General features: G+C 41.3%; 1 protein-coding gene across 2 annotated transcripts; it reads left to right on the forward strand.

Moving 5' to 3' along the window:
• The first annotated feature begins 517 nt into the window (after window positions 1–517).
• On the forward strand, window positions 518–21,348 carry rap1gds1 (RAP1, GTP-GDP dissociation stimulator 1). Of its 2 annotated transcripts, XM_037477917.2 has the most exons (15): window positions 518–879; window positions 3,346–3,453; window positions 3,711–3,833; window positions 5,007–5,132; window positions 8,127–8,273; window positions 11,398–11,526; window positions 12,193–12,318; window positions 13,239–13,382; window positions 14,252–14,383; window positions 14,664–14,798; window positions 16,940–17,065; window positions 17,428–17,567; window positions 18,176–18,302; window positions 18,431–18,559; window positions 19,238–21,348. In XM_037477917.2, the coding sequence occupies exons 1-15, from the start codon at window positions 876–878 to the stop codon at window positions 19,363–19,365; spliced, it is 1,824 nt and encodes a 607-aa protein (XP_037333814.1). In that variant the 5' UTR covers window positions 518–875; the 3' UTR covers window positions 19,366–21,348. The 2 variants fall into 2 exon arrangements, with proteins under 2 accessions (XP_037333814.1, XP_037333815.1); XM_037477918.2 differs by lacking the exon at window positions 8,127–8,273.
• Window positions 21,349–21,738: the final 390 nt, after the last annotated feature.

Here is a 21,738-nt window from a genome sequence, read left to right on the forward strand (position 1 = left end):
TATTAAATTGGAGGAACTTAAAATTGTGTGTTTTTTAAATCAACAGCACTGAACATGTTGAGTATACTCAAAATAGTTTTGCTGCAACAATCTACAATCTAATTATGGTCACCCTCACAGGCAATTCAGTATAATATCAAATATATATCAAATATTAATCAATGTGATATAATACATACTGTCAGTCTCTCGTCTGCTTGAATGAAGATAAAATCGGTGATCTTTCTGAATATTGACAATTTTCATGATTTAATATTATCTTTTCTTTTTTGGGCTCAAGGTGGAGCGACACCCGTTGGCCAGTATTGGACAGCCGCTAGTGGTTACGAGGTGCAACACAGTTTATATGTATAAAAAAACAAAATACAAACTACTACAACTACAACTTCCACCAGCCTTCGAAATCATTGGTTTGTTGAGCAGCTGGCCTGTGCTTCCTGACAAGTCTCAGACTGCCATCTACCGGTGATGTTCTACACGACACCTTAAAATGGTTTTATTTTGAAGGCTCTAACCGGAAAACGTGCTCTAAATCCTCGGCTTTAGCATGTCAGACAGAACCAGTCGTTCAACGGAGCGCCAGGCAGTAGGTCTTGACTGTTTGTGCAAATGTGAGAGGAAGTCAGATGTGTTAACGTGGTAGTCACCCGGTGTACAAGCTGCTGTACAGCTGCCTCCATCTGAGTGCGACTTCCCGACCGGCTCGGCGGCCACTGTTGCTATTTAACTGGCTAACCAGCTAGCTAACCGTAACCCGATAACTCTGCCAGTTTCAATTGCGGGGAAAGTGGGGCCTCCGGTTACGACTTGTTTTTACATCTGCACCCGGAGAGCTTAACATCTCGTTTTGTATTCCGAAGCAACATCTTGTTGAGATGGGTGAGTAGACCGTTAGCAACCAGCGCACTCTGAGCCGAGTTAGCTAACAAGAACGGCTCTTTCCACTTAACCGTCAAACGTTTAACTGATTATTGACAAGCGTTTAGTCATTTATGGTAGATTGTTGATTTATACTCACTATTTAATCATGCATCTATACCCTTTTGATTCAATTTAGCCGCATAGCTCTATGATTTATAACTCTTGGTCAATTGAGAGCTGACAGTTGCTAAATCATGTATCCGTGCGCGTGCACGCTTCCGTCCTCGGGTGGGGTAGCTTCCCCGACTCTCTCCGTGCACTCTCCGCTCTCAGTGGTCGTGATTGTTTTCCATTTAGCAACGCGAGCCCCGAAAATAGAACGTATTGCCTCCGCCTCGTGTGGATTCGGCGGGGATTGGAGATGAAGCGTGAAGGACCCAGGTGGCCAATGAATGCGCATCCCGTGAAATGGCAGTGCCGTTGATGAAGCAGATCACTCCTCGATCTCCACAGCTATTACGCAATAGGAACCGGCGGTCTATACTGCACTGCATTCTAAGATGTAACTGTTCCCAGATACTGCATCTCTGGGTGGTACACGGAGCGTTATTGGTTTCACAGTGCATACAGTGCTTCTGATATTTCATAAAGTCTGATCCCAGGCTGGATCACTAGAGTTGTCTATCTATTATTATGGAGGGTGGATGTGTGGGTTGTGCGGTGCACAAGCAACCAACAGAAACAACCAGGTCACCGCAATAGGGTCTGCAATCCTTATGCAATCATTACCTGGTTTGTTGTAATAGACATTCATAACCTCTTAGGCACATTAGTCAGCTGATGAAGTTATGGGGTAATAAACAATATGTAATTAGTTTATTTCACTGATATTTATGAATTCTAGGAGTGATGTTATGGATGTGCAGGACTTACAAATCTTTGAGCCAGTGTCTGGTTTTAGTGGAGTCGATTGATGACTTGTACTCCTCATAAATGAGTCCAAATAATAAGACTAGCACATGGCTGGACCATGTATGTCACTGTTGTAATTGTGTCAATGATTGGATTTTCAGTTCAGAAGCCTATATAACATAATAGTTCATTGTAGGGCTGGGCGGTATCCCGTTTAATCCAGTATACCGGTTTCAAGTTTCCTTACGGTATGAATTTTTTACACACCGTCATACAGCTGGAAACGACTGTTGTCACTCTCTGTTGTCACTCTGTTGTCACTTACTAGGTGCCCCTGTGACATAATGGCAGGAGAAACTCTGTATCAATAAACTATGTTCAGTGGGTTAATGTGAGCACAGCAGCCGTCTTAGGCCCCCCCTCAAATGCTCTCAGTGGTTGTGACGCCCCTCTGTCAATGTGCACATTTGAATTAAGTGCAGCTTAGAAAGTGGCGATTGAATGAGAATGTCTGAGATGTGGGGGGGAGAAAGTCCTACAGGGAGGGGGCAGCAATGGACAAGGCCTTGAATCCAACTGTAGAGGCAGATGGGGTGACCGGTAATTCAGAGTGACTACTATACAATCTAAAATATACACACATCAACACAGTATTTCCCCTACTATTATATCAGAAGGGCCCCCTGCCTGAATGAGCCCCGCCCTAACCCTCTATGGAAAGCACTTTAAATGGTGATATCATGAAAAACGTTTTGCTGGTTGTCCAGGGACGTCGCCCTGCGTTCCTCCCGGCCAAAGAGGCGAACAAGCAGTCCAGAGGAACCAACTAGTTCAGGTTGCAAGACTTGTCAGATGGTTGTTGTTAACTTAGATGTGTTGCTTGTTTTTAAACAGTCGACGCACCGGCTCGTTCCCATTGATAGGCTCCCCTCCATCGTTCGGCTTAAAGCAAACTGAAGCCGAACGTTGTGTCTTCGTAATCAAGTCCATTGGGACTTTTTAAATCTTTTTATTTTATCTTATTCTCTTCACCGATCTGTGTTAGCTCTGTATCTGTGTGTGCGCAATCAACGTTTATTTATATGTAAAATGAATATTGCACCACCAAAAATGATTGCATTCTATTTTAGCGAGTGTGCGATAAGTCAATTTATCGCATATTACATTCATAATAAAGAAGAAGTAACACTGCGAAGAGAGAATATAACTTAAAACTAAATAGTATCCGCATTTCTGCCTACTTGCTCTTGTTGAGGACAGTAAATATTACTGGACCCGGATATTCCACTAATGGGCCATTAGTTTATCGCCTAGGTGATGGATTTTTCCCAGAGAAGTGGAGAGAAAACAGTGCTTGGGCAGCGGGCTGATGATTCAATCGTCGATTAGTCAGTATTATCCCTGCTCCTCCTGTTTAGATGTTTCAGAGAACAACCAAGTGAGCGGGCGGTAGTTCCCGGCACAAGTCAATGTGTTGTGCAGCCTGAACAGCAGCTACGCTGTGACTGACCTGCAGCAATCTCTCAAGGCTTTCTGACTCCCAGACTTTTCACTTCACGTCTCTGTTTTCAGACAACCTGAGTGGTGCCCTCGAGAAGCTGAAGCTTGTGTCCACAGACAGTGCCACTGACAGCGTGGAGAGCTGTCTGGACTGCATGCTGAAAGCCCTCGCCAACAACAGTAAGTAGGGCCGGTTTAACACCTGCTTTGTGGTGTTCTGAAGCCACATGCACACTACTATGTTTACCCTTTTAAAACATTTACACTGATCGTCCACACTGCAACAACCTTGATTTTCAAGTCTTCATTTTGAAGTGAAGTGTGTGTGTGTTACCCCCCCCACTCCCCCAATATAATGACACACCATAACCTCATGATGCAACCTCACTTTAAATTCCTTTTTATTGTGAAATTCATTCTCTTTATTTCTCCTGCAGACACTGAGGCCAGTGTGAAGATCCAGGAGATGGGCGTTCTCCCCCTGCTCCCCACCTTGCTACGCCCCCAGTCCTCCTGCACCCCTAAAGTGGCCAACATCATAGCCGAGCTGGCCAAAAATGGTGAGGTTTGGTTTTCAAACCATTCAACCAGAAACATCTTGAATTTCTTTTCCACTATTTGTCAGATTTCAATTTCCTCTCATCCTTTCTGTATTTCATCATACTTACCATACTCGTGAGGATTGTATGTTTCTATAATCATGAAGTGAGATGATAGCTCAAAGCTATCATTCACTAAGATTGAATGCAAAAAGGTGTCCAATTAATTAGCCCAAACCAGAGAATTGTGTCTCATCTCCATTCGAAGCCACATGATGCAACAGGAGCTCCCAAATATATATATATGAGCAGTGTGCTCATTAGTGAGAAATCTCTTTCACATCCCAGAACATGTTAAATGGTTACCACCTCATTCCTACTATCACCTTAATGCAGTGGTTCCCAAACTTTATCTGCCGGGGCCCGGCCCTCTGAGGCTTTAAGGACATTGTAAGCACCTAGTAACAACTGGAAAAGTTGCAATCAGCATTCACTCCAGGGACTAATAACAAATATATTGTCACGCATATTTAATGGATCTAGCAGTGGTGGAAACTAATTATACACCCTTATTTAGAATATCTTCAGTCCTTTACATTGCCTTCAGACGGCCTTTCTGATGGGGAGCTGAAACAATTTTCTACGCTTCCTTCGGTCGAGTCAGTTATTTGAAGTCATGTTTTACCTAGGTGTCGAAAAAGCTTTTGCTGCCACCTGTGTCCACAGCACTATGTTCCTTTTCTCCGGCGCTGTTCATTTCTGTTTGTCCTAACTCTATCTAATGTTGTAAGACACTTACTATGGAGCATTGGCACAAACGCTTCCAAACATCCAAACTCCCTTAAATCCTTAGCATGTCACATTAATGTCAGATTTATCTCCATCCTTTTTTTATTTTTGGAACTGTCTCTTTGTGAACAAGCTGATTTACACACCCGTTATATCTGAGGACACACAAAATAAATCTTGAGCAGATTTGAAGCCGTTGTTTTGTGTTTTTCACTCGTACAGGCATAATGATTGTCAGGGACAATGCATTAATTGGTTAATTATTATCATTTAAACATACATTTGTTTAAGGCTCTGCATATTTTGATCATGTGATCACTCCATTTACTACAGATACTCAGAGTGAAGTTCCCCGTTGAGAGCGTTTGATTCAGACCTGTCCCCCAATGCCTCTCCCTCTCTCAGAGTTCATGCGGAGTCCCTGCGTGGAAGCCGGCCTCATCCCTCCTCTAGCTCAACTGTTAAACTCCAGCAACCAGGAGGTTCTGCTGCAGACTGGCCGAGCACTTGGCAACATCTGCTATGACAGCCGTAAGTACGAGTCTGTTTCACACCAACACACTCACATAGTCACCAACACACAGAAAAGGGGTCACACATCTGATTGAACTTCCGAAAGCTTTGATGTTTATGTTTGTTTCAGCCACACAGACCTTTGACGGAGGGAGGTCTTTGCATTCAGCCTTGTGTACTACCACTGCTGCTCTGCTGACGGTTAGCTTTGAACACTTAAAATTGTATGATAGTAAGTAGAACAACAATAATAATGACAAGGACTGAAAACATCTAGTATGATTTCAGTTAATAGGAAGTCTTAGAAAAGAAATCCATTGTTCCCTTAGTTTTTATGAATGACCTTAAACATTGTTTAATATTTAGTGAATGAACTTTGTTTGAATATTAACCAGATGTTCTTACCATAGTTATGTTTTGAAAGAAGAAATGTATATAGATAAGTATTACCTATCCTTTAAAACAACAAACAGCTGTTTGCCTTCTGCAACTAAAGGTATGAAAATATATTCATAAATGAGTTAGCAATACAAGTGGACATTGCTAATGGAATCACTATATTTCATAATGCAAACAAAGTGAATATACATTTGCTTATTGTATTTTTGAAGTTAGGATCCAGAAAGGGTTTATGAAAAAGAGTCTTGAGATTTGAGATTTTCTCTTAAAAATAAAACCATGTTAACATTTGTTTAGTGATGACCTGAAGGAGGGGTAGCCAACTTGAAGCTTGATCATACAGCACGCTTTAGAGGCTTTAATCACAGCTGTCAGGGGCGTGCATGGCTTGTCCTCTTATTGAAAAGCTTGCAGTCTGTGGAATCTAGGGGGATGCAACATTTGTTTGAGTGTAGGTTGGGGGGGGGGCGCAGCATAATTCAAAGACGCGGGTGTGGAGATGCAGCTGCTACCTTTTTAAAAAAGCACACTCTCATTGGGAGAACGGAAAAATGTTTGGAAATCAGTTGCAGTTTAACATGCTAAATAGGGGTTCGACAGTGCTGATTCTGTCTAAATAATAATCCGTGCATACATACATACATATATAATACTGTCATGATTGTCACCACATGAAAGGTGAGTCAAAAGAATTGCAATACAGCACCATTTTTTTAACATGACTTATGACAACAACTATTAAATTAGCACATGTGTTTTCTGTTGAAGACATTGTTAATAACTTGATCAGGTATATTCAGACAAGCATCTTAAATATGGCCTGGCCCGCCCCCAGGGAGCACTTTCAATGTGAAGGAGCGGTGGCTCTCCCTCAGGCCTCTTTCAGATGTTGGTGCCTGCCATCATAGCCTCCCCACTGCCTCCCCAATCTCCTTCCTACTATGTATTTGTAGCCTGGATATGATTCATTCGATACAACATGGGGCTGACAGGGTTCTCTGTTGGACATTTCCTGCTAGAAGGCAGTGTTAAAGTTGTTTTCCACATTGAAAGGGATGGGAGAATTTGTGTGGTTGTCTGGTTTTCTCTTTCAGTAAGTTGTCAGGGGCAACCCCATGAGCATAGGCTAGGCAAACCTGGAGCTCTGCCTTCATGCTCAGGGCGCTTTTCACAACCTGAGTGAGTGCTGCGGGGATCAGTCTGTTGATGTCACGCTCCGTTTGACCGGACCCCAGGATACTTGAACTATACTCTTAGCATCAACTTGTTCCTTAGGTGGACTTTTTTCTCGCCGGGTATTCAATATGTCATCTTACTTTCACACTGTCCCTTCCTGAAATTGTCTGAATCGGCAAATTCCCATGACAACCCTGGGTTCCTTGCTAGTAGGCTGCAAAAGTAAAACTTTGCGGAAGTGGCCTTTTATTCTTTCTAATCTCATCATGTTGTTCATTGTGTACACGTGGCATCTTTTGCACTACTCTTCATCCAAGGAATCCCTCTCCAATTAGTCTTCCTGAGGTTTCTTTCCTTTTCAATCCTGTTTTTTTGGGAACATTTTACATATCCGATCTGATGGGAGGGTCCGAGGAAACTGGATGGTTTTGTTATACTTATTTTGCTTTATTATATTTATTATTATTTAATGGGACATTAGAAAATGAAAATGAAATGAATTGAAAAGCCTTATCTGAATCAGGCCTATGAATATGACTCTACTTCTCTCTTGATATATCCTTTTAAGTAAACGTAAACATGAGGATAGTCTCAAGCCCTAGTGTTTATTTTGTAAATTGACTACCTTATGATTGACTTCGTCACAACAATGTCCAGTCTAGGAGTTGTCTGTTCAGTTCATGAAAATATAATCTAACCTTTTTTGTTACTCAAACACTTGCCAAACTCCTTTTCTTAAGCAAAAATGGGTAATATCATGGTCACGACATACATTTCTTATATAGGGTCTACAAAGTAAAGAAGGGATCCCTTCCTATATGACTAGGAAGAAATCCTGACCAGCACCCTGACATAGACTGTTAGAGCAACATGATCAACTCTACCCAGAGGTTTCACAACAGCAATGCATTAATACAATTACACAATAATCTAATAAGTGAACAACCATCTGTAAATCAACTCAAAGATCAAAACATATATTATCTAAACTATATGATAATGTATTATTATTATTATCATATATCTGTATGCATAAGTAAGATAATAATCCCACATACATTCATTGTTCTTAATGAATGAATTACTAAAACTATTATGTGTATTAGGTTGCTGCTATTAGCACACTAGCTGTAGTGATGTTCTCTTGTGTCTTAAAGAAGCTAAGAAGCAGTGCACTTCTATAATCATGCATTTGTGGATTGTTTTGTTTTTTAATTCTTGGCGGCCATACAATAATAATCATTTAACTGCTTTTATAATGCCACAAATATTTTAAATGTCTTCTATCCTTGGTTTGCCTCTTTATTTTTATACTTTGTACTACTCACTTCACATTGCTTTCACATGTATATTTCCAGGTTGTGGTTATTTTCTTCGATTTTTTTATTTTTCATTTTCTATGTGCTTGATTTGTGTCCTGGCCTCTTTGTTTTGCAGATGAGGGCAGGAGTGCAGTTGACCTGGCAGGAGGGGCTCAGATAGTAGCTGAACACATTAAATCCCTCTCCCAAAATACTGAGCCGGAAAATGAGAAGCTCTTGACTGTCTTTTGTGGCATGCTGATGAACTATAGCAATGATAATGGTAATGACCATCTTCCCCAAGAACAACTGTTAACTAATCTCAACTAATCAGCGGATGTTCTCTTTCTTATACACAGGCAATGTCCCCTCATTTATTTGTCATTAGGTCATATGGTTGCACTGAACATGCCATGCTTTGCTGTTTTTGGACTGATGCCTCTCTTGATCTTTTCTACTATGCTGTCTTTTGCTTCTCCAAATCCATCTTTTTGGTAATCTGCAGTTATTCATCTTTGCAGAGATTCATCTTTCATAGTAGCAGTACCTTTTCTCCCTCTCCCTTGCTCCATTACGTTTAGTTTGTAAACTTTCGCTAATCCAGGTCTACCACCACACGCAGACCACACTTTTTTTTTAGAGGATGCATTGTAACTAGTGGTGACACGCAGCCTTTGGTCTAGCTCCATCGATTTAACTAATTCAAGTTTGTCTCAATTGTTTTTACAGACATTTATAGTTACCAGATTACTTGCCGTATAGCTCTGCCATAGGGTTGATTTATTTCTGGTCTTAATTGTAATATTAACGATTGAACTGAACAGCTGTTCACCCGTCGTTCCCCGCTTGCTGGCCAACTCGCGTTGGACCGCTGTTGGCTGTTGTGGCTCGACACACTTTGCAATAAATCGTTTTCTGATCAATGATTGATTTGTCAAAAACCAAAAAAACTCTAAACAGCCGACAGAGCTCTTCTCTTGGGAACAAGTTGTATCTGTGAATTTCTGATGTCTCTTTGTTCCTCCTGAATCGCTCTTTTAAGTGTTTTCGAGTGTTAGTTGTGGGTTTTTAATTGTTGTTATAAAGTTATAACTCCATCTCAGTACACATAGCTCCGACCGCTGCTACATTTTGCAGCCTGCCGACGTGTGAAACAGGTGAAACATTCATAACGTACGGCCCAGTCTTACTTTCAGAAAACTTGTATAAAATGTTTTCAAAATATGGTAAAAATGAGCAAAAAAGAGTAAGAGTACATATTTAAGTAACTTTACCCATATTTGATGTATCGTGCTTAGGTTTTAGATTATCCTTCTATTTACCTAGAATGCTATCTCTACCATAGGTCTCTTTCTTCATTAATGATCTGCATTACTCTCTCTAAGCTTACTGTGATATTTATTATGACTTTACCTGAGAAAGGTCAATTTCCCTTCCACTGTATTCCTGCTAATACCTTTGTGGACTATGCTTACAGTTTCTGTCTCTGTTACAAGTGTGATGCGCTGGGAGCCGCAAGGTTGGGGGTTTGAATCCCGGCCGCCCCATGTGCCATGTCGAAATGTCCCTGAGCAAGACATCTAACCCCTAATTGCTCCCCAGGCCAAATGTAAGCCATGGGTAAAATGTAATATAAGTCACTTTGGATAAAAGCGTCAGTTAAATGACATGTAATGTAAGTGGTTGCAAGGCAGGACATTTATCAGTCAGCGCTCACTGGTAACTTTGTAATGGGAAGACTTTCTATTTTTCTTCTGTACTGTTACTACTCAACGCCAAACGGGTATGTCCATACTTAGGTTATGTTTTTTATTAATCCGAAGTCAAGCGGTTTTACTCTTAAGGGTTACACGCGTGCTCTTTTGTACTTGCTGAATCTCCCAGAATGCTCGTGCTTCTTGGATATTCAATCTCTTAAGGCTCTGCAAACCGTTGTATCAGTGAGATCCAATACAGCATGGGGATGATAATCAAATATCATTGTCCCTCTCTTATGATTGCTGTTCAAACAACACATATGTTTAAGTGACTTGTTAACTTCTTACATTTCCATGAATTTGAGCTTTAGCGTGTCCTGCTAGAAGTTCTGGTTCAATAGGAAGATCTATTTGAGTAATGTTCTAGATCAGGGGTGTCAAACTCATTTCAGTTAAGGGGCCACTTACTGCCCACTTTGTTCCCAAGTGGGCCAGACTAGTAAAATTCATTGTCGATGGTCACGTTGACAATTAGGAATAGTAGCTACTTTTTACAGAAATGCAATTTATGTCTTTCTGTTATTCTCACACTATCAAAGTCATCTGGTGGGCCAAGCTGGACCCGTCCTGCAGGCTGTATGTTTGACATCCCTGTTCTAGAGGCTTTAACTGGAAATGTCTCTTCTGTCATCTGGTCTGCTCAGCTTTCCATTATTTTGTCTTTCTCCACCACTCATTCTCCCTGGTTTTTCTCTTACACTATATACTTTCCCTTTGCTCTCTCGGCACGTTGAATAGCTCCACCACTTTTTTCCATTTAATGGCAGATGCATGTCCACTTTCTGTGGTGTAAATTACTCTTTAATGCAGGGTTCACATTGAAACTCTTGTTATGTAGTCTAAGTGTTTAAATGTTGTTGTGATTGATCTAATGTGTCAAAAAAATATTTTAGTTTTTCATATATAAGGAGCCCGAGACAAAACCCCTTGCGGGACAATATAGTGTGGCCTTCCTTAACTTAATAAAGCAGCCAAGAACTATTATGTAAGTAAAGCTACAAGGGAATCTGTCTCCTTCATTCACGCCTCGCTGGCCTTTTTAACTTTGTAGCTGGTCGCTCTGCACCGGTTACCGTCTGGCTCCACTCTAGGTTCACCCTGTTGGCTCCCTCAGCACTGCTGACTGCTATCTGCCGGCTTGGTCGTCGCCATGTTGTCAGCCACGTGGAGGCATTTCCTGAATAAGAGAAATGTTCTGAATTTGTAAATTAGCCCCATTTAGATAGGTATGGCTTTTTGGTGAATCATTAACATGATCAGTTCCACTTCAGACATTTATGAGATAGGAGTTGATGGTACAAATGCATATTTTGAACTGTAAATTGTCCTGCTTGCCACCAGGCTAAGATAATAAATTAACTACATGACTGTCTTCCATGTGACAATGAGTAAACTCATTGACTGAGATAACTTTGCTTGTATTGAACAAAATGTTGTACAATGGGCAACAAAAATCCAGGTGCTTTAACAAAATAATGGACATTTTACGTCTTAACGCTTTAGCAGCAAATCAGCTTTTGATAACATATTTATTTAAGTAAAGCAAATCGGCTTTCAAGCAAAACTCAAATTTCTGTTTTTCCTCTTCGCCATGTTTGGAAAAACACATTGGAGCCCTGTCTTTATCTTGTATTTTTTTTTTTTTTACAGATTCCTTACAGGCTCAGCTGATCAATATGGGTGTGATTCCCACTCTGGTGAAGCTGCTAGGCATCCATTCCCACAACACGGCCTTGACGGAAATGTGTCTTATTGCCTTTGGGAATTTGGCTGAACTTGGTGAGTAATTCTAAACACCAATGGTTAACACACCTAGCAACATTCTAAAATGTGTGTAAAATTGTGTATATATACACTGAGGCCCTCATGAACGTACATTTCTAAAGGTAGTGTTATCAGCGCCACGGCCAGTTTCCACTATGCAGCACATTGCAGGCATTTAAACGTTAAACGCACAAGTGAATGGACCTCCTTCTGGACTGCTGGGATGGAATGTGAACGCTGAGTCGGAGATGCAATGTCACGATTTCTCCCTTGGCCTATGTCGCTGTCTAGCTCGGATTACTGCTGTAATTTCCCCAGGAGGCACATGCGAGGAAACCCGCATTGTTGTTTACACCTGCTTTAAAAAGTCAGAGAATTTTCACCTAAAAACGGAGGTGCGCTTTCACAGGTCTTTTCTGTATATACCACGGAATACATAATTAGGCTCACTTTACGCATCCCCTCCCATCTCTTTATGGGAAATTTCCCCTTGACCCTCACCACGAAAAGGCAGTCTGCGCTTTCACCTCCGTGCAGCATGTTTGTACATACCTCGCCGTGTGCGTGCGTGTGTGTGTGTGTTCGTTCTGACAATTTGCAAACCTTTTGTTAATGCTCAAGGAAGAATATTTGTTTGTATACAAGAATATTAAAGATATTAATAGATTGCTTTCCCTTCAGAGTCCAGCAAAGAGCAGTTTGCATCTACCAATATTGCTGAGGAGCTGGTGCGTCTTTTCCAGAAGCAGTCCGAGCACGAGAAGAAGGAAATGGTTTTTGAGGTTCTGGCTCCACTTGCAGAAAATGGTATTTTTTTTAAATTAATTTGATCTCTTTTAAATGATGATCTTTGAGTTCCACAGGATGCCATATCATATAAGCTAGTGACAGACTGCAGTGTTCTCTCATCTCTTTATTTCCGATTGTGAATAGTCACCTTACTGTGATGCATGCTTTCCAGAACAGCAGTCATCTCCAAAGTCTTGGCAGAAGCTTCTGCATTTCCCCAGCTGCGCTTTCTCAGAAGCACGCAGGCGTTATGTGCAGACATAAAAAGGACAGCAAGGTTATACAAGGTGTCTCCTTGTAGAAAACTAACTTTGCTATCAATTAATCTCAGATCATTTTTGCAATGGTTTATTTAATAAACTATAGTAATGTTTATGGAAATATTTCTGAGCCCCATTCGATTTCTTTTCTTCTTCTGACAAACATTCCAGAACTCCATATACAGTTTGATAATTAAGTTATTATACCATGGTTGTAATGTTTGGGATGTGGCATCCCTGTATTAAAAAATAACTATTTTCAATAAAAGTAGTGCATTACAATATTTTCCAGAACGATGAAGTGGGTTAGAAGTATGAAATAGTCAACCAAACCACTGTACTTAAACCCCTAGAAGAGATTTACTACAGGTGTATTTTCCCTCCACATGGGATCAATTATAGAAAATACTAAGGAAATAGTGATGACAACAGACCAGCAATAAACTTAAATATCTAAATTCCATTTCGTCACATTTTCCGAATGTGGGGTACCCCCGAATATAATAGTAGGGGAAAAACTGCACAGGTCCCTATTTGAAACAAGAAAATAGATTTGGTTGAAACTACTTGCTTGGTACCCTTCATCATGAGATGCAGATATGATGCACCACTGCATTATGCCTCACACCGCTCACTCATGTCTGCTCTAAATGGCTTCTCCTGCTTCCCCTTTGCCAGATGTAATAAAGCTCCAGCTGGTGGAGGCAGGTCTGGTGGAGTGTCTCCTGGAGGTGGTGTCCCAGACTGTAGATGGAGAGAGGGAGGAGGACGTCGCCCAGCTCAAGACTGCCTCTGACCTCATGGTTCTCTTGCTGCTAGGGGGTAAACACCACTGGAAACGTGCTTAGGTTGATGTGTTCTGTCATAACATGTATAGTGAAATGTATTTTCAGAAAGATATTTTAAGATGGAGTGTGGTTCATAAATATTTGAATCCAGCTCCACAGCACACTATATTCATAGGCACCCATAGTGAAATTCCCTCTTCATCTGCACTTTAAGATAACCTTGTATAAGTCATTAATCACATGTACTTAGATTACTGGAGCAGGATGGAATCAAGGTCATCATCATCCCCTCAGTGACTCATTTTATGAACAGAAGACACAACCTATACAATATAGATGCACACAGTCTTCTACCCTGCACAATCTTAAGTATTAAAAATTCAACCTTTTGTTTAAATGTTTTATTGTAGTGAATCATACCTGAACGTGTTGTGATCTAAATATCCTTACTGGAATGACACAGATCAGACTACAAAATGTCCAACTGAATGTCCAACTGATGCTGGAAGTCTGTCTGTCCCCTTTGCTCCTATACAGAAACTGAATGTAGTGTGCAGTTTGTAACAGATTTGGTTCATTTAGTTGGCAAGAGGCAAATATTCATGGCCACTTGAGTAAGACAACATGCTGTAAAAGAGAAGGGTTTATTCAATTCATTTTATTGTGAATAGCCCAATATCACAATTTACAAAATTAGCCTGAAAAGGCTTTACAGTCTGCAACCTCCCCTGTCCCAAAACCCTGTGCAGAAAAAAATGATATCATGTTATGTACCCCCTCCACAGTGTGAATGAAGCCTCTGTTGCCTTTATAACCCAGAATGCCCAAACGTTTCCTATGAGGCTCCGTCTGTGGCATGTTGCCTAGCACCAGACCCTAACCTGTCTTCCCTCTGTTGGCTAGACGAGTCCATGCAGAAGCTGTTTGAGGGAGGAAAGGGAAGTGTCTTCCAGAGGGTCCTGTCCTGGATTCCGTCTCATAACCACCAGCTGCAGCTTGCTGGGGCTCTGGCTATTGCCAATTTTGCTCGCAACGGTAAGTCTCACTTACCCTTGTGAGGAGATGAGGGGTGAATTACAGACCAAAGATTTCATTATTCCTAAAGACAAATATTATATACGTATATATAATCTAGTATTTAAAGTGGTCTTCATCTCATTTAATCTTGTGTTGTTGCAATAATAAAATAGTCAATAATGACAAAGCCACATACACATGTGTACATTTAAAAAGAATGGCAGTAATGTAATAGAGACCGAGCACTGCTCAGTGTCTGACACAATATCAAGGTTTACACTTCTTTGGCTTTATATAGATGGAAATTGCATCCACATGGTGGACACTGGAATCGTGCAGAAGCTTCTGGAGCTGTTGGACCGTCATGTTGAGGAAGGCAACGTCACCGTTCAGCATGCAGCACTTAGCGCCCTGCGGAACCTGGCCATTCCCGGTGAGGAGCTTACGCACGCACACACACACACACACACACAAACCAGGGACCTATTTCTAGAGGCATTCAAAGGTCCACTTTGTTCATACTACCATTCGTTGCTGAGTAAGGTCTTTTTACTAAGTCTAATTGAGCGGGTTACGGTTCCGTTGGTTTTCATGGCACCAGAGTCGTATGTCTGCTCGCTGTTATACTTCCAGCTGCCATTATATTTTGTCCACCCCATTTTTATGAATGGGGTTACTGTAAATGAAGTAGACCAAATTACAGCAGCACCTCTCTGTAACACAAGACGGTTGGACAGCAGTTACTGCAGTCTCCAAACGGATACACAGTCAAATCATACCAGCACCCATCCAGTTGTAGAAATGTGTATATATATATATTAGGGCTGTCAAAAATAGCGCGTTAACGGCGTTAATTAGCTGTTTGTTGTTAATTACGTCAATTTTTTTGACGCATTTCACGCATGCGCAGTGTGACAAATTATTCAGGTCCGGAAAGAACCTCTTCTTCTAGGGAATGCACTTCATCCTATACAACACATTACTGCCACCTGCAGGCATATGTCAGGCCGTCAGGTTCAGCAAGTTGTTTGCGCCAGAGACCCGCTCCCCCCCCCCCCCCCCCCCCCCCCCCGTTCTCGCGCAGCAGAACAGAGAAGAAGAAAAGCTCCGCCCAGCAGAGCAAGAGCAGCGCTGTTCTGAAACATGCGGAGGAAGAGAAACCAATGCGATCTAAATCCTCCCAGGTATGGGGATATTTCACACTGAAATGGGGGTGGTAGCGGATTTCTTTGCAGCGCCAGTCGTTCTAATCGCCGCGCTCGACTTCAAGGTGTAACCTTTATTATTGTTCGGTCTGAAACGGCGCGCCCAGTGACGGGTGGTGCAGCAATATTGTTGTTCGGGTGGAAATCGGGAGAAAGGTCGGTCCGGGAGATTTTCGGGGGGGGCTTTGATACATCGGGAGGGTTGACATGTCTGGTCATGTCTGGTCATCGCAGGAGCACAAACTCGCAGCAGAGTGGGATAAACTGCAGAGGCTCGAGACCCTTCTAGAGCCATGCAGGGAAATCAGTCTGTAACTTATCAAATAACATTGATTTGATTATTTTCTGGAATGAATTAAAAAATCAAATATCAATAACATATATTTATGTAAAAAATAATAATTATGATAATAATAATGATAATTATGTATCTGTGTCCTGTTATTTATCTTTAGTATGCATTTCAGAAAGAAAAAATGGTTAGGATTCAGGTGTGATTAATCATGATTAATCCACTGAAAATTCTGATTAATTTGATTAAAATTTTTAATCATTTGACACCCCTAATATATATATATATATATATATATATATAGGGCCATTTCTAACGGGTGTTATTTTCAGGGGATTATGCCCTACTCACCCTCTTCAGGTTAACTCTGACTTTACTATTAGCTGTAGTTTGTGCTGCTATCCCTGTTGGAACCCAGCTATGAGCCGCCGACTTCTGGTGTGCCAACTACATGTTGCCATGACATGGTGTACAACTACATGAAGGCTCTGAAGTCTTTTCAATCTTGACAGAAGCAGCGCTGACGAGATCCATTCATTCCGTTCTAACCTTTCACAATACAAGCCCTAGATATATCACTGCGTATCTGTTCACGTGAGGGAATTTGAATTCACAGAGAGCATTTTGCCTAAAGGAAAGTCAATAAACTAGTTTACAGCAACAACCTTTCCCTTCCAAAAGATTGCCCTCTGCTATAGTTGAATACGGTCCTGGTAGTTTGTTCATCTTGACCCTGTTATAAGAAGGCTCAGTCTTAACACTGATGTCACACTGCCACTCAACTTCTTCTTAAAGAAAGCAGTTTGATCATCATTTGTAGTTGCTTTTGGTCTATCATGCTTCCAGAGCACCTCACATGGCTACTTCATATGGAGTTAAATTCAACATGATGGTTGTTGTTTTTTTATGAGCTTTAGCTCCACTAAACAGCTGCCAAGACTATTGATTGGTTAAAAAAAAACATCTTTTGTTTTTCCTTAAGATAAAGCATCTTATGCATTTGCTAAATTTAAAGAATAGTTTATATCAGAGAAGAAGGCTTAATTCTGTGCATCATGTCCCTTGTTGTCTCTCCAGTGGTAAACAAATCCAAGATGCTGTCAGCTGGAGTAGCAGACGTGGTGTTGAAGTTTTTGCAATCTGAGATGCCTCCAGTCCAGTTTAAGCTGCTTGGGACGTTACGCATGCTCATCGATACACAAGGTAGAGATTTGATCACCATCTTTTTTTTTTCCTGTTTCAAGCAAATCCCGTGTAGTCAGTTCTATTTAAGCTGTGTCGTGTCAAAGGATTCTTTTCTGCCTTAATTCTGATTCATAACCACAGACCAATATGCCCACTGATGCTCGATACTGCACAATGGTTTTTCATGAAGAAAGTCTTCGGAGTGAAGTAAAAAATGAGTTAAAGTCAAATTAAAGTCAAAACTTCAACTGTCATTTCTGCTTGTTTTGAAAAAAGCCTGTACCAAATTAAATGCATTTCAGTATATTTGGGTTTTAAAAAATGAGAAAGAAAAATGTGAACGCCCGACAAAATGTAATCTTGTGTGTGTTATGTTTCAGCCGAAGCCGCAGACCAGCTGGGAACCAATGGGAAGCTAGTGGAGAAGCTAGTGGAGTGGTGCGAGGCCAAAGATCACGCCGGGGTGATGGGCGAGTCCAACAGGCTCCTGTCAGCCCTCATTCGACACAGCAAGTCCAAGGTCTGAAACACAAAGTGTTTAGGCCCTCGTGCTCATTTGGAGTAGATGTACAGTCTTCTTTCAACATAACTAGGAATTATCAAGAAAAAATACATCATTTCCATGACCCGTCCCAACACATCATCAAGGAGACAAGTATTTTGCCGCATTTAGCTTATTAACTTTTATTTTTTTAAGTCTCGAAGTCCAAATGTATTAAAAAAAGATGAAGTAAAAATTCCAAAACAGGTTTTTAATCAAACAACTAGATCAAGCCAACATCATCATTACGGTAACTCTCCAGAGACTCTTTAAGAAGTTAAGATCCGCTACACATTCATGAAAAGATGAGATAAAATATCCTTTACACCTCCTATCATTTAATAGATGATCAGTGTGTCTTCTGCCAAATTCACGCCTGGAAAAATGGATCAGACAGATGTTCAGCCAGTTGCAGAGCACGCACACACACACACACACACACACACACACACACACACACACACACACACACACACACACACACACACACACACACACACACACACACACACACAGAGAGACTTAATGGTGTCAAGAACCTCCTGGTGCTCAGGTTCCTGAAAGTACATTTATTTTTTTCTTTGTAGGAAGTTGTCAGAACTGTCATCCAGGGAGGAGGAGTTAAGCACTTAGTTACCATGGCAACCAGTGAGCATATGATTATGCAGAATGAAGCACTGGTGGCGTTAGGTCTCATAGCAGCGCTGGATTTGGGTAAGAGTGAGAATGAATTATTCTTAACACTTGTCATGTCAATATTTTGAACACGTCTGAATACTTTTTCTTCTTCATCAGTTTTGTCTAATGAGCTCTCTTTGAATTTCCTTCTTTCTGCTTCCCAGTGGCAGCAGAGAAGGACTTTGTCGGGGCCAGCCTGGTGTCTGTGCTTCACAAGCTGCTGTCAGACGAGAGAAGTGCACCAGAGATCAAGTACAACTCCATGATCCTCATCTGTGCAGTCATGGGCTCAGGTGAGGCTCTAAATGCTTTAACTAAATACAAATCTTTATTATTGAAATCCACCCTAAGAATAAGAAACAATAATGCATCTGACTGGTCCCATGTATTTATTACTGTGAGTTGTGACAGTGCATATTAACACTAAATGATCAAACATTAATTGGAGAGATGGACTTCTATTGTAGACTTTTATTCTTAATGTTCCTTCTTCGGAAGTAGATTATTGAATCGTTCTTTGGTAAGAAGCCTGCTATCTTTTCATCTATTCCTTTTTTAATTGGCTGTAAATTTGAACTGGACCCTCGTTATCTTATGAATTTACTTGATTCCTTCTGCAACTCTACTTCACACAGTACTGCAAGTAATGGGCCATAATAGTTCGGAAATATAACAATTGTGTTTTTATTCTCATTACAGTATTTCCAGGTTAGTTATTTGTAGATTCAATTCACTTCACTTTCAACTTTAAGACAAAAGCCAACCTAAAGCAAATATATTCTGCCCTTCAAACAAAGGGCAGAATATATTTCTCTTAGGTTGGCTTTTTATTTGAGTCTGCCATTGATTGCTTAGAACAAACCAGAAAGTTGCCACGAAGTGTAAGCTTGAACCTCACTCTATAATGTGTACTTATAGACTGATGTACTTCAATACCAGCTTATATTAAAAGCTATCTCCTCTTTCTTTAGAACCCCTCCACAAAGAGGTCCAGAGCCTGGCCTTCATTGACGTGGTGTCCAAGCTGAGGGCCCACGACAACAAAACGGTCTCCCACCAGGCGTCCCTCACAGAGCAGCGATTAACTGCCCAGAGCTAAATGACTGTCCCACCCGGCCCACAGGCCATCCACCCAAACCGCCTGCCTGACCCACCTGATCACCCAGTGACCCCCCATGAATGCCCTTCCCTCTGTGCCCCGTGGTCATGTGCCAAGGTACCATGTCGCGTTAGCTGCCAGCCAAGACCTGATCATGTCTCTGCCCCCCGTCCCCTGCGACTGATGTGGATCTATCATATAACATTTTTCTACTGTCATTTCGTTTTGAATTACAACAGTTCACCTAGAGTTGGAAAGCCTCTGAAACGGGTTTAAGACTTGTCTAGGACACCATCACTCTCCCCTGAGAGCTATAATAATGAGCTCCTTAACAAAGCCTCACCCCTTAAACGCTCAATGGACACAGTTGAGTTCCTGGTCTCCCTGCATTGGTCCATCCCCAGGCCCCCGGTCGACTTGTGCATGCATCTACTGTTTCAAATAGCTGAGGCTCCATAAACAGCTTAACGCAATAGATAAGAGACAACACTCTTTTACGACCATAGCTGTGAGACCATCTACCGGTAACCCACCAGTGACAAAATGTGCACAAAAGAACAAAAAAAAGACTTCCTGTTGTGATTTTTCCTGTGTTGGCAGCCATCCATGATGTGCCCCATCGTGTTCCATGTAGCTCAAGTATAAATGAATAGAAGCTGTGCATGTTTTAGTCCTGTTCAAGGTGTGACTGTTCATTCAACACCTCTACTGCTAGCATAGTCCTAAAGTCCAGCCTCCACTCACACCTTCAGTCTTACACTTTTTTGCACTTGTTTACAACTCGGATCAAGAGAGTTTAAGATTTTAATTTCCCAGTTGCACATTCCCTCCGCTCCAGCATCTGTACGGCGAACTCCACCCCATCCCTGAAAGAACCAGGTGACGCAAATGTATTAAAGTCTACCTTCAGTCCGCTCGAGTTCAGCTACTCATCCAACCTGAAATCCCCAAATAATAAACTGGAAATATAACACAATACCTAACAAGTGAAATCATCAACCGGGAGCTCTGCTAGCTCTCATCCAACACATTCCAATAGTTGGACATAATATGTTGTAAATACAAACTCCCCAAGGACAATACTGGCTATTTGCAAAGTAACAACAAAACATGCAATTTAGCCTGAAAAAGAGGTTTCTTCAATCAAAGTCAATACAGTCCATGTAGAATCACAGATGTCGTACGTTTCACATCGACGGTATTGACTGGAATTCAAAAGATAAAATCATGTTTTGGTTGCTTAGTGCCTACCGGTCATTTTTTTCCCTGGTTATAGTTGGTAAGCAGGTCACCTCTCCACATCTGTCCAATCGGTGCACGGCTGTTTTCACACCACTTTGACTCCCTGTGTACCCACATCTCTAAAGATGAACGTTGTGTTTGCAGCACTGAAGACAAACTCCCAAAAATATCAATAGACGATCTATTTGGTAAACTATTTTGTTAATGGGCATGAAATGGTAGGATAATCTATGAAGAGCAGCCAAGAACAGGACAATCAACACAAGACTAAGAATTCTAAAAGTAGACTGGAGCACTCCAGCCTGAGATCACTCTGTGAGGAACACTTGTAACACACAATAGAGCCCCAAAAGAAGTCCTAAACCACTAGTGGGATTCTTCTGTATGAAATAAAGTGTGCGTGCGTGTGTATGTGCGTGTGTGTGTGTTGTGGAGCCCAGTCTGAATGCAGACACGGTTTCCCCACAGGTGTGTGTGTGTGTGTGTGTGTGTGTATATAAATGACAGTTGCTTGTTCTACACGTCAGCACATCACCCTGTTTACGGATTTGCTTTTTCTTTTTTTTAAAAGTATGAATGGTTATTTATCAGATTTGTGCTCTTTCTTAAGACACATGCCTGTGGAGATGTATCCATAGTAACTACATAAAATCCTATAAACGTAAGTGTTTGTTGTAAATGTCATGAGTTGTACATTTGGAGGATTGTAACTCAGCAGATAATAAAAAGATCATAACTGGTGATGGTTGACGTCTTCAATCCCTATGGTTGCTCACCTGTCTGTCATTATAAACATCTAGTCTTTAAGTGACACATTGAGGGAATTGAGCACAAAACCCTTGTCCCTGTCCTCTCTGTAGGATGACTAACAGTCATATAGTTAGGGATGTGTAGGATTCATTTTCCTCATTTAAAAAGTGGCGGGGATAGAGGTCATGCTAAAGGTTTGGGTAGTAGTCTGGCCGCTGCTGCAAGCGCCTGCGTGTGCATACACGGACATATGCGCACGGGCGTAGGGGGGGAAAGAAAATGTTTTTTTTATTTTTTATTCCAGACTTTAAGCACAGAATCATTAGTTAGCCCGTTGGACACACTTAATATGAAGTCCTCAATCAGTATCACAATACAAGG

Source organism: Pungitius pungitius, chromosome 1, assembly GCF_949316345.1.
Source record: "Pungitius pungitius chromosome 1, fPunPun2.1, whole genome shotgun sequence".
NCBI classification, from domain to species: domain Eukaryota; kingdom Metazoa; phylum Chordata; class Actinopteri; order Perciformes; family Gasterosteidae; genus Pungitius; species Pungitius pungitius.